General features: G+C 43.1%; 1 protein-coding gene across 1 annotated transcript in view; it reads left to right on the top strand.

The window, feature by feature from the left end:
- Window positions 1-19310, top strand: part of MORC1 (MORC family CW-type zinc finger 1) — a 110724-nt gene that overhangs the window by 66162 nt on the left and 25252 nt on the right. The window contains exons 14-18 of the mRNA XM_030205041.1: window positions 480-614; window positions 3553-3658; window positions 5004-5142; window positions 17217-17294; window positions 18441-18650. Coding sequence (XP_030060901.1) covers window positions 480-614; window positions 3553-3658; window positions 5004-5142; window positions 17217-17294; window positions 18441-18650 — 668 coding nt within the window. The remainder of the gene's footprint in view (window positions 1-479; window positions 615-3552; window positions 3659-5003; window positions 5143-17216; window positions 17295-18440; window positions 18651-19310) is intronic.

Below are 19310 nucleotides of genomic sequence, written 5' to 3'. Positions count from 1 at the left end.
GAGCCCCCTGTCCCAATCCCCAACATTAAGAGCCCCCTCCAGAACCTCTCCTCAACTCCCCTTCCCTGTCTCCAAAGGCTCCTCTGAGCCTACCTCAGATCCCTGGTGGTCCAGTGGGGGCAATGGGGGCAGGGGCAAACCCCACTCTCTCCTGCCTCTAGTGGCAGCTTTCTCAAAATGGCTGCTGTAACCTCTTGTGACAGCCTTGCCATTGTTCTGTCCTAAATTTCTCCTGTAAGCTATGTGGATGCTGGCACTGAATATTGATGGCAGCCACATAACTGCCAGCTGCTCCCCAGTAGCATTCCCTGTACCACCCCTGACCTACCAACATTCTATATGGGTGGCAGTCATCAGGGCCAATCTATCAAGTCTTCAAGTATCAGGCCCAGTGCTTCTTCATTCATGTCACATGTTTAACATTACATGCTGTTCTCTATCCATGGATTTTGGGAGATAATTGACTTCTTTCTCTCAAGATCATAAAGGAGCTTTCCAGTTCTGGAATGAATTTGGTTATCTGGGTGGTGTTGGGAAGTGGTTCGAGGTGCCCTCAGATGCAGTTCAGTATAAGAGGAGGCGTTCGTTGGAGATTCCGGCCATGATTCAGTGTGGTAGGTTTAGGTGATTAGACTGTTTTGTTGTTATGTATAATGATGCCACATTGATGTTCTAGGTATGTGGTGCTAAACTTAAGCATTGCATACCCACAAGGAACATTTCAGCCAGGTCACAGCTATTAGTACAGCGATTCCAAAACTTGTGGCATACTTGGTACTGGATTTATTTTGTTGTGGCACACCCCTCTTTTTCAGGAGTGTGGAGGAGGAACCTAATGGTTAGAGTAGCAGTCAGGGAAACTGAGATTCAAATACCATTGGTGCCACTTGTGACCTTGGGTAAGTTGCTTAATCCTCCATTGCCTCAGGTGCAAACAATTTGAAGGTTCTACAGGTACAGGAAAGTACTTACTGAACTAATACTGAAAATAGTAAGAGCTAAATCCCTACCCCCCTCTCCCTCATTCCCCATGTGAACATAATTTTTCCTCCTCTCCCACCCTACTGGCATCAGCACCTTCCTTCCCCCCACCTGTGGCATCATTACCATACTTTTTCCCCTCCCTAGTTTCTGAACCATTTTTCACTCTGTCCCCCCACCTCCCCCAGCATCAGCACCTTTCCTTCCCTCCCAACCCCTTCAGCATCAATATCTCACCTTCCTTCCCATTCCCCTGGTATCGGGCCCTTTCTTGCAGTCCTCTGACTGGACTCCAGCTGGAAAGGTAAAATGGGTGAGCAACTTTTCTAACCTGTTGCTGCCTCCTCTGCCAATTTCATTCTGAATTCAGAACCACATAGGGTCAAATAATCTTGAGATTAGCTGACCCTCTTGTGGTGGGGGGGAGAGAGCTCTCTCTCTCTTGGCAGTTCAGAGTGATAGTTGTGACCTGCTGCAGTCTTCCTTGTACAAGTGGCCAAATTTTCACAGCACACCAATTTGATACTTGCCCTTTGAGAAGCCACAGAAACAGCAGAAGCATGGAGCAGTATATAAATAGATACACATGCACATCTACACTCACACATACATACATACAGTGGGGGAAATAAGTATTTGATCCCTTGCTCATTTTGTAAGTTTGCCCACTGACAAAGACATGAGCAGCCCATAATTGAAGGGTAGGTTATTGGTAACAGTGAGAGATAGCACATCACAAATTAAATCCGGAAAATCACATTGTGGAAAGTATATGAATTTATTTGCATTCTGCAGAGGGAAATAAGTATTTGATCCCCCACCAACCAGTAAGAGATCTGGCCCCTACAGACCAGGTAGATGCTCCAAATCAACTCGTTACCTGCATGACAGACAGCTGTCGGCAATGGTCACCTGTATGAAAGACACCTGTCCACAGACTCAGTGAATCAGTCAGACTCTAACCTCTACAAAATGGCCAAGAGCAAGGAGCTGTCTAAGGATGTCAGGGACAAGATCATACACCTGCACAAGGCTGGAATGGGCTACAAAACCATCAGTAAGACGCTGGGCGAGAAGGAGACAACTGTTGGTGCCATAGTAAGAAAATGGAAGAAGTACAAAATGACTGTCAATCGACAAAGATCTTGGGCTCCACGCAAAATCTCACCTCGTGGGGTATCCTTGATCATGAGGAAGGTTAGAAATCAGCCTACAACTACAAGGGGGGAACTTGTCAATGATCTCAAGGCAGCTGGGACCACTGTCACCACGAAAACCATTGGTAACACATTACGACATAACGGATTGCAATCCTGCAGTGCCCGCAAGGTCCCCCTGCTCCGGAAGGCACATGTGACGGCCCGTCTGAAGTTTGCCAGTGAACACCTGGATGATGCCGAGAGTGATTGGGAGAAGGTGCTGTGGTCAGATGAGACAAAAATTGAGCTCTTTGGCATGAACTCAACTCGCCGTGTTTGGAGGAAGAGAAATGCTGCCTATGACCCAAAGAACACCGTCCCCACTGTCAAGCATGGAGGTGGAAATGTTATGTTTTGGGGGTGTTTCTCTGCTAAGGGCACAGGACTACTTCACCGCATCAATGGGAGAATGGATGGGGCCATGTACCGTACAATTCTGAGTGACAACCTCCTTCCCTCCGCCAGGGCCTTAAAAATGGGTCGTGGCTGGGTCTTCCAGCACGACAATGACCCAAAACATACAGCCAAGGCAACAAAGGAGTGGCTCAGGAAGAAGCACATTAGGGTCATGGAGTGGCCTAGCCAGTCACCAGACCTTAATCCCATTGAAAACCTTATGGAGGGAGCTGAAGCTGCGAGTTGCCAAGCGACAGCCCAGAACTCTTAATGATTTAGAGATGATCTGCAAAGAGGAGTGGACCAAAATTCCTCCTGACATGTGTGCAAACCTCATCATCAACTACAGAAGACGTCTGACCGCTGTGCTTGCCAACAAGGGTTTTGCCACCAAGTATTAGGTCTTGTTTGCCAGAGGGATTAAATACTTATTTCCCTCTGCAGAATGCAAATAAATTCATATACTTTCCACAATGTGATTTTCCGGATTTAATTTGTGATGTGCTATCTCTCACTGTTACCAATAACCTACCCTTCAATTATGGGCTGCTCATGTCTTTGTCAGTGGGCAAACTTACAAAATCAGCAAGGGATCAAATACTTATTTCCCCCACTGTACATACATACATACATACATACATATATTGGTCCTTGAAAAACCAGCTCCTTTGCAGGCCTGCATACCTTTGGTCTTCCATAAGAATTATCCAAGGACGATGACATAGTAAATGAACAATCAGACTGCCCAAGTCCTTTCTTTAGAGGAGTGGAAGAAGTGTGGACGTGGTATGATCTTGAAATCTCATTATCATTTGTCAATAGGCCTTATGGTGGATCAGTTTAAAGAACCAAAACCTGTAAGGACCACAGCTGATTTCCAACTTCAGTCTGTGAATCTAGAGCAGGCCCATCGATGCATTTTGCTTTTGTACAGTCGTTTTCTCTTTCTTTAGCAGTTCTTTCTGTATATTATCAGATCTGTGCCTTAAATGGCGGACCTTGCCATTATTCACTGATGCTAACAGGAGACATCAACGTAGTATATGGACTTGTGCTGAGAACCCAAATCCCACTGAAAACAGGTAAGCTGTTCCATGAGTATTGGTTTGTGTTCTCTTTTATTAAGTTAGCATATGCGTTAGCGGTTAATATGAAAATGAAACCTGATATGGAGATTGCCCATCAAATATTGCATTTTGTCTTAATTTGGGTGAAAAGTTTGAGACTTTAATTATGCTAGCTTTGGGGATTTTTGGCCTTTTCCCCTGTTTTGTCTCCCTCTGTTTTCAGTCTCGCCTCATCAGGTGGCTGCAGGGAGTGGAGCCATGCTGAGGAGAAAAGGGGTTCCAAGGTATGACCGTCAGAGCCACTTACTGACTGACAGGAACTGCTGTCTCCTCTTCCTCCCCAGGCCTGAGCACATCACCTCTGCAGCACATGCAGGCCCAAGTGGCTCACAAGTTATATTACATTAATTACCTTGCCTGTGTCTTGTTGGTTTGAGGACATCCGTTTTGCAGTTTATTTGAACTTCTGCCAAGAAACTGTTGGGATGTTGTTATTAAAAAAGTTAATGGTTGTGAATAAGGTGGGGGAAGGAGTGATTAACAGGAAGCAGAATGGGTCCAGGAACAAGACATTGAGCTTTATTGGTTTTTCAAGAGTTACTGGAAAACCTGAGGTGGAAACTGATTAGCCTAGTTCACCATGGGGCTCCTGATTTGAAATTGAGAAGAATGGCACCTCAAAGAAACACGGAGAAGGTGACAGATACCTAGAATAATCTACCAGCAGAGATGGTAGCAAACAAAACAGAATTCATGCAAGTTTGGGATAAATATAAAAGGAGGAGTAGCCTAGTGGTTAGAGCAGTAGGTTAAAAACCAGGGAAGCTAGGGATCGTATCTCGCTTCTCTCACTGATGCTTCTCTTGATCTTAGACAATCACTCCTCCATTGCCTTGGGTACATACTTAGGAACTCATTTACTAACTTGAATTAATTATCATGAGCCAATGCAAGCTAAGGACATAGTCAATAGGCACCATAGTGAATAAAAGGGCATGTGTTAGTGAATGTGTGTTGTCATATTAATGCACATTAACTCATTAATGCAAGTTAGTAAATGAGGGCCTTTGATTCCCTGGAACAGGAAAATTCAAGCTGTAGCATGCTCTGAGCTCAGAATTGAAAAGGAAAAGCAATTAAATCAAGAACCAAAAAGTGTCCAGAGACCAAGCAGAGTCTGGGTGGACACTTTCAGATTGGTTGAGCCAAGTGTTCCGTATCCATTGACAAGAATTGTGTTGCTATGAATCCAAGGTTTCAAAGTAGTTAGGCCTCGTCTTCAGAAAATAAGGTGCTCTTAAGTCTTTGTTTTCTTTCTTTTTTGTAATTTAGTTTTGCTTTTCTGTGGTTAATTCTGCAGTTGTGATAAGCCGGAGCGCCTACCTAGCATTCCCCTAGGCACTTTGAGTAAAGCACCTATGTCAGTGAATGAACAAGAGAAAATCCTTCTAGCATCCATTCAGAGGCATCAACAGAAACTGGAGGCCTTACAACTAAAGGTGAGCTATCCCTTGTAGCTCACAAACAGGAAAGGTGATCACCCATGTTCTATAGTATTCAAATTTAAGGACCTCTTCCAAGCTAATAAAACAAGCCACCAGGGTTCTTTTGCTAGAGTTTCTCAACTGATTTGGTCAGGGGCCTGTTTCTTTCTTTCATGTCCAACCTGTCTCAATAGTGATCCATCTAGAAAACTGAAGAAATAGCAAGGTAGAATCTCTGTGCAAATAATACCAGACACCAAATGATGAGAGGAAAAGAATAAGTGTGTTCCTGAGCTTGAACATCTTTGGTTTCCCTGATTTTTTTTTCCCAACTCCCATTTTTATTTTACCCCGCCCCAGCATGCCCCAGCAGTTACTGCTGTCACTTGTTATGCTGAGTGGGCATTGTCAGTCCCTTTAGTCTCTCTGAAAAGGTGCAGAAAAGGACGACAAAAATGATAAACGGGATGGGATGACTTTCCTATGAGGAAAGGCTAAGCAGCTAGGGCTCTTCAGCTTGGAGACGGCTGAGGGGAGCTATGATAGAAGTCTATAAAATAATGAGTGGAGTGGAACGGGTAGACGCTTTCCAAAAATACTAGGACTAGAGGGCATGCAATGAAGCTACAAAGTACTAAATTTAAAACGAATCGGAGAAAATTTTTCTTCCCTCAACATGTAATTAAACTCTGGAATTCGTTGCCAGAGAATATGGTAAAGGCTAGCTTAGCGGGGTTTAAAAAAGGTTTGAACGGCTTCCTAAAGGAAAAGTCCATAGACCATTATTAAAATGGACTTGGAGAAAATTCACTGCTTGTTTCTGGGATAAGCAGCATAAAATGTTTTGTACTTGTTTGGGATCTTGCCAGGTATTTGTGACCTGGATTGGCCACTGTTGGAAACCCATACTCTAAAAAAAAAAAATGTCCCTGACGAGTACTTGGACGTTTTCACCTGGACTTGTATTTTTCTAAGGTTGTAGATGGCAATTTATTTAATGTTGTAGACGGCTATTATACACGCAGCTCATCTGCATGTATGAAGCCGTCTTTGGCATGCGCAGAGCAGCCACGCATAATGCTTGGCTGCTCTGCAATGGCTTCCCCTCCTTAGGAAGGAAATCGTGTGCAAATGAGCTAACAATAATCAGCTCATTTGCATGCGATTTCCTTCATGCATGCCCATTCCTTTCCGAATTGCTAAGGGATCAGTAAGGGAAGGGCTTTTTCCGTTCAGTTAGTGCATCAGTTAGTCCACTGCAGTGCCCCCTAGGGTGCCCGGTTGGTGTCCTGGCATGTCAGGGGGACCAGTGCACTATGAATGCTGGCTCCTCCCATGACCACATGACTTGTATTTGGTCGTTTTTGAGATGGGCGTCCTTGGTTTCCATTATCGCTGAAAACCGGGAATGACCATCTCTAAGGGTGACCATCTCAACATTTAGGTCGACCATCTCTAAGGTCGACCTAAATGTTGAGATCTGGGCGTCCCCGACTGTATTATCGAAACGAAAGATGGCTGCCCATCTTGTTTCGATAATACGGGTTTCCCCGCCCCTTCGTGGGGCCGTCCTGTGAGGACGCCCTCAGGAAAAATTGGGCGCCCCGTTTGATTATGCCCCTCCACATGGCAGTAAAAGTGTTAAGCGGTTTTTCAGAACAATCCACAACACTTTACGAACCAGATGATTATTTGTAAGTGGTTGTATTTCTTTTTTTTTTTTTTTCTTTTGTTAATCACCTTCAAATATCTGCAGCTAACAGATTTTTAGTGCTGGTCTCTGTCATCTGGTATTTATGCAAACCTCTGTATATTTTTTTAAAAATTCCAAAAAGATGTTAACCTTGTGGTAGCACAAGGTGTTGTATATAAAATAATCCAATCTAAACATCTCTTCAGAGAAAACGTTCTGCATAGTCATTTGAAAGAAGCCTTCCTAATTTGATATCTGCCATGCCTGTCAAATAGAAAGGCCCAGTTTACCTAGAATGTTGCCATTGGAATTTAGATATTCAGGTCAGGATGTATTCACTTCCAGCAGTATTTTTACCAGAGGATCTGCTGAATGTGGAGTAAATTGTACTCTTGCATATACGGATATGCATGAGTACAAGTATACTTGCTGGCATGCTATTTTACAAATATACACATGGAAATAATAAGCATCACAAACCCAGCAGCTTCCGCGTGGATGTGTTGATTTCACAACTCCTGTATGTTAAGTGGTGACACTTCTATGTGTAACCTGCTCATTTTTCAAACCTACACATACAAGGCTAAATTGTATACAGGTATATGGTGCCTGAAAATTCTGCAAAGAAAAATAATACGCTTAGGCGTATTCTGTAAAGTACGCCTACTTTTTATAGAATAGGCTTAAATTTCCATGCTGTATATAGAATACAATGAGTGCCTCCCCACGCGACCAAATTTAGTTTCGGCCATTTATGCCATGTTTTACTTGACTTAAATCCCGACACCTAAATTAGTCACAGATCGGATGTATTCTATAACAATGCGCATAGATTGTAGAAATGCCCCCGCCCATGGCCACACCCCTTTTTAGCTATGTGACTTAGAATTTAGGTGCACAGTGTTTATTTATTTATTTGTTACATTTGTATCCCACATTTTCCCACCTATTTGCAGGCTCAATGTGGCTTACACAGTACCGTAAAGGCATTCACCAATTCCGGTATAAACAGTTACACAGTGATGTTGTGGTAGAATGAGGTTCATGTGGAACAAACACATTAGGGAATCGTATAGAGGAAGAGTTACGTTATGTCCATTACGTGCTTTGGTTTCGTAGTTGCAGAATATGCTTAGCGAGTTGTGAGCGTAAATCTTAATGCCAATTAGTGCTGATAATTGCTTCTTACCATCCAATTAACAGTGCTGATTAGCTAATTAAGTTAACGCACATTGCTATAGAATATGCCTCAATTTCCGTGCAGAAATTAAGGCGCCATATATAGAATCCCAGGAATAAGGGCCACCCATTAAGTAGTGAGGTCTCAATTGTATTTTTCTTTCATTATATAGACACAAGTAAACAATGGGAGATTAAGGAGCACGAGTCCCTTACATAAAGCCCTGGGCAAAACAAGAAGTTTTTAAAAGTCTGTGTGTACCCCTGGGCCCATACAAAACCCAACAACAAAAAACAGCGAAGATGATGAAGGTGAAAAAAGACAACCTACAGAAATCAATATTAAAAAATATTTTATTGATCATAAAATTTTAGTTTTAGTTTCTTGAACGCAAGACGCTGTCCGAAGCTTTATTTAATAACATAGCCATCAGTAACTACCTGGAGGAAATATTGGTCTCATGAATTTTGAAGAACAGACCGAATAGAAGCTTCGTCCCAAGTTTTACACTATAATCATTTGTGAATGAAAACAAGATTGTTTGTATGGTGCAAAGACTCCTGACACAAGCCTCCTTGGCTGAAACACAGCTGTGTTGAGTCCCAATCACCTACTTAAAAAAAAAAAATTATGATCAATAAAATATTTTTTAATATTGATTTCTGTAGGTCATCTTTTTTCACCTTCAGTTATCTTCGCTGTTTTTTATTGTTAGACTTGTTTTCTGCGAAGACTGGTTTCTTCTGTTTTTTGTGCCCACACAAAACCCAACAGGGAAAGGTTTTCCTATATAGATGTATTTCCTTTGTAAAATGGGGATTTTTTAATCTCACCCAAACTACTCCCAAACCTCACTATATCCCCTTAATCTCTGTGTAGTATTGTATCTCTGCATGCAAGCAGTGGTTTTCTGAAATCACCGTTTATACCCTGCATGTGAGCTACCTGTATAAATGCCACTATTTACACGTGATTTGAACTTGGAACAGAGGTTCTTAACCAGTGGTGCAGGAAGAAGTCAAACGGGGTGTGAAGAAGGGTCTTGAAATCTCAGGCAATTTATTGAAACATTCTTGACAGAGTGAAGGCAGTTATTAGGACAGTTTTCAAAGGAATTAGCCCAGGTAACTTAATAGTTGGGTACATTCCTCAGGCTAAAAACCTCACTTACAGGGCAATTCTATATAATGGTGCCATGCACTTACTTCCGGATTCTATATATCGTACCTAGCATTCTGAGCTGAAATCTAAGCGTATTCCATAACAATGTGCTTAAATTGGCTTAACAAGCCAATCAGCATTTTTAACAGCACTTAACAAGTAATAATGAGCACTAATTGGTAATAATTAGAATTTACGTGCATAACTTGCTAAGCATATTCTGTAATGAACTGTGCCTACATTCTAAAGCATGTAGTTCCAAAGGGGTGTGGCCATGGGCGGGGAAATGGGCACTTCGTGGGTATATAGAATATGCTTAGTTGATATCCCAGCACCTAAAACTACGCATCTCCATTTATACCAACACAAATGTGGTGTAATTCCCGGCATGTAGATTTACGCATACTGGGCTATATTCTATAACAATGCGTGTAAATTTGGGAACACCCACGAAGTGCCCATTTCTCCGCCCATGGCCACACCCCTTTGGAACTACATGCTTTAGAATTTAGGCACAGTTCCGCTTAGGCGGAAATGTTTTCCATGCGGATTTTGTTAAGCGCCATATATAGTATCTGGCCCTTAGCGCCAATTCTATAATGGTATCTTAGCATCAAGATTCCATTTATAGAATAGTAGCATGTCAGAATTGGTATGCCCATGTGTAGGTGTATCCTGTTACGCCATGTCAATGGCAGGCATAAGATGGTGCACCAAATGAGGCGCATAATTTATAGCATTCTATAAACTACATATGTAACTGGGAGACATTCCTACGGCCTGATCATACTCCACTCACATGTATGCCCCCCTTAAATTTAAGCGCTATGACACTTGGGCAGTATCTTATAGAATAACGCCTAATGCACGTAGGCGCTTAACTGTCAGTAAATGTCGCATTATGACACGTGTAAACGGCACATACCTCTAGGTGCCAACTTATAGAATTACTCCATTAGCATCCACACAGGTACATTAGTCAATAACATTATGTACAATCTAAGTGTGACTTCTTTGGTAGTGTAAACTATGTACTACTGTAATTTTAGAGATATATAAGAACATAAGTGTTGCCATACTGGGACAGACTGAAGGTCCATCAAGCCCAGTATCCTGTTTCCAACAGTGGTCAATCCAGGTCACAAGTACCTGGCAAGATCCCAAAACAGTACAATACATTTAATACTTCTTATCTTAGAAATAAGCAGTGGATTTTCCCAACTCCATCTTAATAATGGCTTATGGACTTTTCTTTTAGGAAGATATCCAAACTTTTTTAAAACCCTGCTAAGCTAACTGTTTTACCACATTCTCTGGCAATGAATTCCAGAGCTTAATTACACATAGAGTGAAGAAATATTTTCTCCAATTTTTTTTAAATTTACTACTTTGTAGCTTCATTTCGTGCCCCCTAGTCCTAGTATTTTTGGAAAGAATAAACAATTGATTCACGTCTACCCATTCCACTTCACTCATTATTTTATATACCTCTATCATATCTCCCCTCAGTCGTCATTTTTCCAAGCTGAAGAGCCTTAGCCACTTTAGCCTTTCCTCATAGGAAAGTCGTCCCTTTTGAAAATCCAGATATACGATAGCGACTGGCTCACCTTTATCCATGTTTGTTCACTCCTTCAAAGAAATGTAGTTGATTGGTGAGGCAAGATTTCCCTTCACCGAATCCATGTTGGCTTTGTCACATTAATCCATACCTATGTATATGCTCTGTAATTTTGTTCTTTATAATAGTCTCTACCAGTTTGCCCGGCACCAACATCAGGCTCACTGGTCGGTAATTTCCCGGATCACTTCCGAGGGTAGGCGAGGGTTTCATTAATCAGCTAAAGCGGTGTGGGAGCCAAAAAAGATTAAGAACCCTCTGTTCTAGAATTACCCCCATTACTTGGGGAAGAATTTTCTGCTGCTTTCTCATGGTTGCTTGTCTTCCCTCAATCCCTTACAAATTCTTGCAGCCCAAGATGGGATGGATTAGTGTCAATTTCTCATTAAATTTACATCCACATGTAAGGTTGAAGCTGACGTGTGTCAAACACTGGAAGTGATTTTAGAAGGTTTAGGCACCATTTACAGGTATAAGAAACTGATTTACATAGGAAAGCCGTCGTCCGTATAATCGTGATTTTAGAAAAGCTGCTACTTGAATGCCACAGCACATACAGATTTGAAGGAGGTGAGTTCTGGATGTGGTTTGGGTGGTCTCTGAAAGTGCCTCCATATGCTGTGTTTTAGAACAATGATATGCACAAACATTTCCCTGTTGGGCTTACATCTGTTTTGAGTCATGTGTAACAGAGGGCTGAATTATCCTTTGGGCCTGGCACTAGGAGGAGAATTTGAGGGATGAATTGCACTTGCTCTTTGGGTGTTGCAAAGCACCTCAGAATGGCAAAGCTGTAAATTTTGTAGCTTAGCTCCTCAGCGGGGATATTTTTGTTAATGAGAATAATAATAAGAACGAACATTTTTGACCATTAGTTCACAAGAACTAAAAGCAAAAATAAAACTGTTTTTGTAATGAAAACTGAATACGAATAGAAAATGTACGGAATAGAATAAGAACTATAAATAATAATTTTTCTTAATGAATATGGCTTAAGTGAAACAAAATTTTACATATATCTATGCATGATGTATGCTTTCAGTTTGTTTACTGCTAGCTTGGCAGCCTGCTGCAGCTCCCTGATTATACCGCCAACGCTAACAGCTACACATGCTCAGTTTTCTGCGCTAAGGGTACGCCAGTATTGAACTGAAAATGCTGCTGTCTGCTTTGGCAATCTCCTACAACTCCCTGATCTGCCAAAGCTGGAAACTGTACATTCTTAGTTTTCAAAGCATGTGGAAAAACGAAGCAGGTGTTGACGCTGGCTGTTGAGGAAGCTGCTGTAGACTACTGAGGCACAGAGCAGCGTTTTCAGCATTACAGCGACATACCCTTAGTGCAGAAAACTGAGCATGTGCAGTTGCTGGCATTAGCCATATAATCAGGGAGCTGCAACAGACTGCCAAGTGGAGAAGTAGCACTTTCAGTGCCATTGGGGGTGATCTTCACCTGGCGGGACTCGGCATCCATTCCAGCTACCACACAGGGTGCACCACAGATGCGTAGCCTGAACCCCTAAGTGGGTGGGCCTCAGTCCACCCAGGCCCACCAATGGCAACACCATTACTTTAATCTGTGATATTTTTGTTTACTAGTCGAGAATAAAATTAATGTGTTTACGTTATTTGTTGGACGTAAGAGGGAAAGTGGCATGTGGGAATTCTTCAAATACAGTGAAAATACTAAGAAAAGCAGGTTTACAAGCAACAGCGTGAATGCAATTGCGCTTATTGAGGGAAAAAAAAACAACCAATCTTAGAAAACACGTGAAGCGTTTCCATAAAGCAGAAGCTGAAATCTTTACAATCACAGGAGTCAGCCAAGAAAAAAATTAGGTTGGACGATTCAGTGACCAGTAGCAACACCCAAAGGAATCCTGGATATGATTATTGCTACCAGTGGTACAATGACAATTATCAATTCACCTGAATGTAGAAACAAGCTTAAAAATTTATATCTAAAATTCAAGCCTTGTGGCAATGCCAAAGCCTTAAAGATGACACAACAAAGCAAAGCGGTGGAACAGCACCTGTGACATGTCAAGATGTCTTCTTGAGCTGAAAGGAGATAATTAATGAAGTTCTTTCTGGATTGAATATTGATTTCATGCTATTGTCTGAATGGACAGAGGTGGAGGAACTTTGCTGTTTGTTGCAACCATTGTCTGAACACATTGTCAGACGCATTGCAAAGCAATTCATGCTCCCTGTCTTATATTACTTCTTCCCTGTCTTATATTACTTCTTCCCTACTCAATTTGCAATGTCACACTGAAAAGTAAAATGTACCAAAGAGCGTGAAGGAGAAATTTTAAAAGAATTCAACAACTGATTTTCCTAAATTTTGACACCCTGCAGCAGTGGCTTAGCTACATGCAGGGGCATATCTGTGTGGGGCCACCTGTATGGGGCCACAGGGGCCTGGGCCCCCGCAGATTTCGCCCTGGACCCCCCTACCACCATCAACCCTCCCCCGCCATTGCCGTCACCAACCTTTGCTGGCGGGGGACCCCAACCCCTGCCAGCCGAGGTCCGCTTCCTCCTGCCGCTGCCTTTAAAAATATTCCTTCAGCTGGCGGGGGACCCCAACCCCCGCCAGCCAAACCGAGGTCTTTGAAGTTCTTCTTCGTCCTTGTGCTGTTCAAAGCTGCATCCAGTTTCGGAGTCTGATGTCGCAGCATGTTGTCCCCCGCCAGCAAAGGTTGGTGACGGCGGCAGGGGGGGGGGTCAGTGGCGGTGGCGGCGGGGGGGCTATAATGTGCCCCCTCATTCTGGCTCTGGCCCCCCTACCGCCGCAGTTCAGATACATCTCTAGCTACATGGGGCCGCGGGGGACTGCCCCCCCAAAAAAATATCCTCTGGGCCTCTGGTTTTCCTGGCGGGGATCCCCAACCCCCGCCAGCTGAAGTCTTGTCCAACGCCGGTCTCCGGCGCAGCTACGTTGCCTGCCCTGCTCTGTCTTCCCCTCACGTCTGGCAAGTTATTTGCTGCGGCAGTGGGTGGGGAGCGGCAGGGGGGGCGGCGGTGGGGCAGCAGACCAAAATGTGCTCCCCACCTTGGGCTCTGGCCCCCCTCCCACCGCAAGGTCTGGCTGCGCCCCTGCCCTGCAGTCCTTTCACTGAGAACAAAAATGCTTTCAATCATAAGTACATAAGTATTGCCATACTGGGAAAGACCAAAGGTCCATCGAGCCCAGCATCCTGTTTCCAACAGTGGCCAGTATAGGTCACAAATACTGACAGGATCCTAAAAAAGTACAAAACATTCTATACTGCAAATCAGTGTTGTATAGTCACTAAGTAAATGTAAATAGTTACTGTACTTAAGTAAAAGTTTTGTTACTTGTAAAGAAGTACAGGATAACATTTGTTGCTTTTACTGAAGTAATCATTTTGCCAATTTTTACTCAGTTACATCTGATGCTTGCAGTACAAAGTAAAAGCGGAAGCGAGATGTAGATGACGATTCCTCAGTAAACCAAATGAAACAACAAAACCGGGAACAGGATTTTGTTATTGCAAACCTGATCACACAAACAGTGGACCATCTCATCGTAAATTTTGCTGTTCAGTGAATATAGACTATTAAAACAGTGGAGTAGCCTGTGTTTGTTGAATTGATTACTGGTCTCCAGCCAAACAGAACAGTGATGATTTGGGTCACTTTGAAGTAGAGATGAAGCTGAAACTGAATTCTTGGTGAACAGACATATGTCTCTATCACAACATGGTAAATTTTACATTGTGGTGACTGTCCACTGGACTGATAGTCTTTAGAGAGGAAGTCTGCTTATGTGGCCTTAAGACTGAAGGGTTCCCACACATTTTGCATTTTTGCATCGGTACTCCAAGATATTCAAACAGTGTTTGCCATCAGATGAAAAATTGTTAGAACAACAATTGTGTGGAGTTATTGTGGTTAATCTCAGATTGGAGTTTGAAGAAGCCTGTAAATGGAAATGTAGTAGGACCAAAGGAATACAGCGGAGAGCTGGGGGGAGGGGGGGGGAAAGAAGGAAGAGGCAGAGAGCCAAGAAACAGGTCCTGCACAAGTTGAGCAAGTGGGAAGTCGAGCCTGCCAAAAGCTTCTAGAAAGTTTAGAACACTGGGCAGCATCCACACCAAGGCTTTGTTGGTGACATTACCCATTGGTAGTAATATGTGTCCTGCTATCTCCTGAGACTACCTGCTACAGACCCCTGAGGCAGGCATTTTTCAATGCCGAAACACGGCCCGTGTCGGGTCATTTATCAATAAAATACTCCTGTCGTCTCAGTCTTGAAGGCCCAGTGTTGCTTTTTTCGTTTGTAGAACAACAACAGACAATGATTCCAACTGTGTGAAAGCCTTCTTTTGTAATTGGACAGCATAACGATGATAATGAAGATAAAGATGAAGATGCAAGTAATGAGTTAGACAGCACCACTCCTAATGCAGATGATAATGACAATAATGATGATAAAGTACTCTTTGCTATATGGAAGTTAAGTGTTTCAGACAGAGAGTCCCTTGAGCAATATCTGTAGACCAAGTCAGAAGACATCAGTAATATTGCAGTGTGGCCTGATTTGAAGGAACTTTTTATCAGACTGAACAATTTCACTTTCTGCTACACAGTTGTTGAATCTTTTTAGCTGTGCTGGATTAATGACTCACAAGCACACTTGCATGAGTGACAGTCATTTTCAAAAATGTAGTTTGTATTAAAATATACAGTTATGTTTACCTTTTAAGTACTTTGATCTAGCTCTTTGAACAACACTGCTTTCAGTCCTTTTCCAGTTGCTGCATGCCTTCTCGATCCTTCAGTTGCAGCTGTTCTGCTACTTCCACAAATGACTCCTCTACTTGCAGTTTCAAAACAATTTACAGTTGATTAGGCAGCTCAGGCAGCAATCTGCAATAAAGCCTTCAAAGAAAATGAACCACCTGTTGCAGCACAGAGTTCAAATGTCAGCACCCCCAGAGTTCAAATGTCAACACCACCAGCAATCTTGTAGGACTGGAAAGATGTACTTATATTGCTGACAAGATGAACATTGCAGAAGTCCTGCTCCTGTTCAAGGAACTGCTGAAGTGCAAATAAATAAGTACATTGTAGAAATTAGTCTTCTACAAATAATACTGCAGAATGTTTTTTCAATGTTGGCATCAGAGAAGTGCAGTTTATGACATTAATTCCTTTAGCTCAAGATCTTCTGTTTGCACCAGCATCACAAGCCTGTGTAGAAAGAATTTTTTCTCTGGGTGGAATGATGACTGCTGGTCAAAGAAATAGACTTGAAAATTGCTTGGAAATGAGAGTCAAGGAATTGGTGGCCCTTTCATTAGGCCAATTGAGGTGGGGGCCTCAGGCGGCACTCTCCAGGAACAGCACTCTCTCCTTCCCTCTTCTTTTTTTCATTTCCAAAAGACAGTGGCTGTGATTTCCATAAGATGCCCTGCCGCAGTCACCATCTTCTCCCTTCTGCAGCCCGCTCTTGATGTGACTTCCTGTTTCCTCAGAGGCAGGATGCAGTAAAGTGAAGGGGTCGGCACTGGCAGCACCGCAGTAGAGCAGCCTATGTGAATCATTGCTGCCTTTTGGAAAAGAAAAAATAAGGTAAACGCAGGGAAGAAGGTTGAGGAGAGAAGGGAGGAGATGCCAGAGGGGCAGGAGCAGCATCTCATCCCTTCAGATTACCTTGGGCCGCCTCTGGTGAGAGTATTTCTAAAACTAAATGCTAAATTCAAACAGTTTTAATAAACACAATAATATATTCATTTTCATTATAAGAAGAAATAAGCACTAAGCCATGTGTATGTGATATTCTGAGGAATGTTCTTGATATTCGTTTAATTTGCGGGCTCTAACCTATTTGCGCTATTGGTTTGGTTTTACAATGGAGCTATGTTTGTTAATATGTCTGTTTTGCACTCAAAAAAAAAGAAATACGCACAAATTGAAATTATTTATCATGAGTATGTGACCAGAATAAGAACCACATTTTTCAGAAGAGGACTGAATAAAAAGTAGAATTAAGAGTGTTGTCAGAACAAGAATCAAATAAGAATAAAAATTATATGTTTTGTAACTGCCTAAGAACTAGAGTACAAAGGCCTGAGTAAGGCTGCTCTTTCGCTACCTTGCTTTCATTTGTAAAAAAAAAGCTGTTCACACTCTCTGCTGTTCAGTACACCTGTTTTTTTTCGATGCCTTGATCTGTTTTGCTCCACATTCAGTGAGCCTTTTGTAAGATACAATGCAAATTTTGAATGGTTCAATTTGGGACACATCTTTCCAGACCTAAGCAGCTTATACAAAAGTGAGTTACTATGATATCAGATGTATTATATCATAGCAGCAGACACAAGTGAAACCCAGGGTTATCTTTTCATCGTGCAAAATAAATGTAGATCCCTGCTGATGGTGCAACTCTGTTTTATTTCCTAGAAAGCACACATCATCCAGCCGCACACAATTACCCAGTACCCAGCTGAAAGCAGCAAAACCCTCCTGCAGAAGGCAAGAGTAAGTATTTAAAAGCTGTTCAAGTCACAGATCAGACACACGGTGCACTTGAGCTTCAGTGAATTCCAGTGTGTGAGACAGGTGGGAGAGTTTTGGATTCAGAATGGAATAAAGAAGTGTTTCAAGTTTGATTTACAAAACTGAAATGACAGGGATCGTTTTTAGCATGGATCAGCTCAAGTCAGAAAAGCACCGATGTGGATTTAGTCTACCTGTACAAAGGTACAATAGCTCTCCTCAGGATAAACAGATCATGACCACTCTAGGGTAAAGGCCAGCTGTGGGCCTGGAATTTAGTTCAGGTCATTTTCCTTAGGGTCTCATTGAAAAGTGCTGGAAAATTAATACATGTGCCAGCTGTTCCCAAACTGTGTGCCACGACACTCCAGAGAGCTGTAGTGAACTCGCAAGGGTGCCGCAACATATTTTCTTCACCTCCCTCCCACAGACCTGCCATCTCCTGCATTCAGCAGGAGACTCTCGCTTTGGTGGGTCATCTCCTGCTGAGATAGACTGCCACCACCGCACCACTTCTGCTGGCTGGAAGGATGGAGAAAGAAAGAGGGCAGAAGCTAGATGGAAGGGAGAGAAAGTGGACAAAAGCTGGATGGAAGGGAGAAAGAAGGTGGAGAGAAGCTGAATGGAGAAGGGAAAGAAGGTGGGGCTGAAGCTGCGTGGAAGGGGGAAGGAGGCGGGCAGAAGCTGCATGGAGGAGGGAGGAAAGGTGGGCAGAGGCTAGATGGAAGGTAGGACTCAATACCATCGATGACAGTGGTGGTGGGAGGCTTAGATGTGAGAGAAAATGTGTAACTTGGCGCCATGACCCGAGAAAGTTTGGGAACCACTGACGTGCTCAGTTCCTTCCTCCTTTAAAATATAACTTTGAACTGTGGTGGGAGCTGGCTCTATTGAGAAAATTCCTTGTATGTATCCAGGGAGGGGTTATTTCCATCAGGCTTAGCACCCCCAATAATTTTGAAAAGTTGGCTCCTATGGTGGGATTACTGGATCTGTGTGATGGGATGACGGGACAGAAAATTAAGTCTCAGGCTAGTTGACTAGGGCTTCCTGGTCATGTCAGTGGCCAAGACGCCACAACAAGTGTATGAGCTTGGAGAATAGTAGGTCTCTTCTTTTGAATTGCAGAGAAAATCTTTTCGGAGAAATCTGTGTCTTAGAGAAAATATCAGAAGAGAACCAGCTGCACCCTCTGCATCTTTGCAAATTGGAAAACAGCCAAAAGTTATAATGCAGATTCCGGAGAAACACAAGATTTCAGTGGTGGCTCCTTGCAGGAAAGTACAAAAGTGGCAGGTTTCCACAACTGATGCTCAAGAGCTCAGTCGGGTGTTTCAGGTACTAAGACTATTGCTTTCCATTTGCTGCAGAGTAATTCACTGTATTAAAGGAGAGCCCAGTGCTCACATAATGCCACCACTCAGAGCTGATTTATCTGACCTGTGCACGGAGGCATTTAGATTATATATGATTGTGTTGTGACTCACTGCTTACATCAGAGGAGGGTACTTGCAAGTTTCTCCACCTTCAGTCCATCTTTGAGCTAGCACAGGTTTTTCAGCACAAGTCAAGGCATTCTGGTTGGTGCAGTTATTCATTTTGTATCAGCCTCTGAAAAAGGGTTCCTCATGGGCCCAAAAGCTTGTATTGCATTCAGGACTGACCACACAGGGCTCTTCGCTTAACTGAATCAGCACTTCGGTTTCCCTCCCCTCCACCACCGGATTCGGTATCTCATCCTTCTCTCAACCTCTCTCGCCCGCAGTCCGGCATCTGCCCCTCTCTTTGAAATACCTCCTCCCCCCCCCCCCCCCAACACAGTATGGCATCTCCTCTATCTGACCCACTCACACTCACACACATTATACTTTAAATGGTGTCTCTCCTTGAGTGTACAGCTCGCCAGCGGCTGCAGCAGTTCATCTGAGCTGCTGCGGGCTGATCCCAGAACCTTCCTTCTGTGGCATCCTACCCTCTCACGCAACTTCCTGTTTCCAC

This window comes from Microcaecilia unicolor, chromosome 5, assembly GCF_901765095.1.
Source record: "Microcaecilia unicolor chromosome 5, aMicUni1.1, whole genome shotgun sequence".
NCBI lineage: Eukaryota > Metazoa > Chordata > Amphibia > Gymnophiona > Siphonopidae > Microcaecilia > Microcaecilia unicolor.
This window is presented reverse-complemented; position numbering and strand designations above follow the sequence as displayed.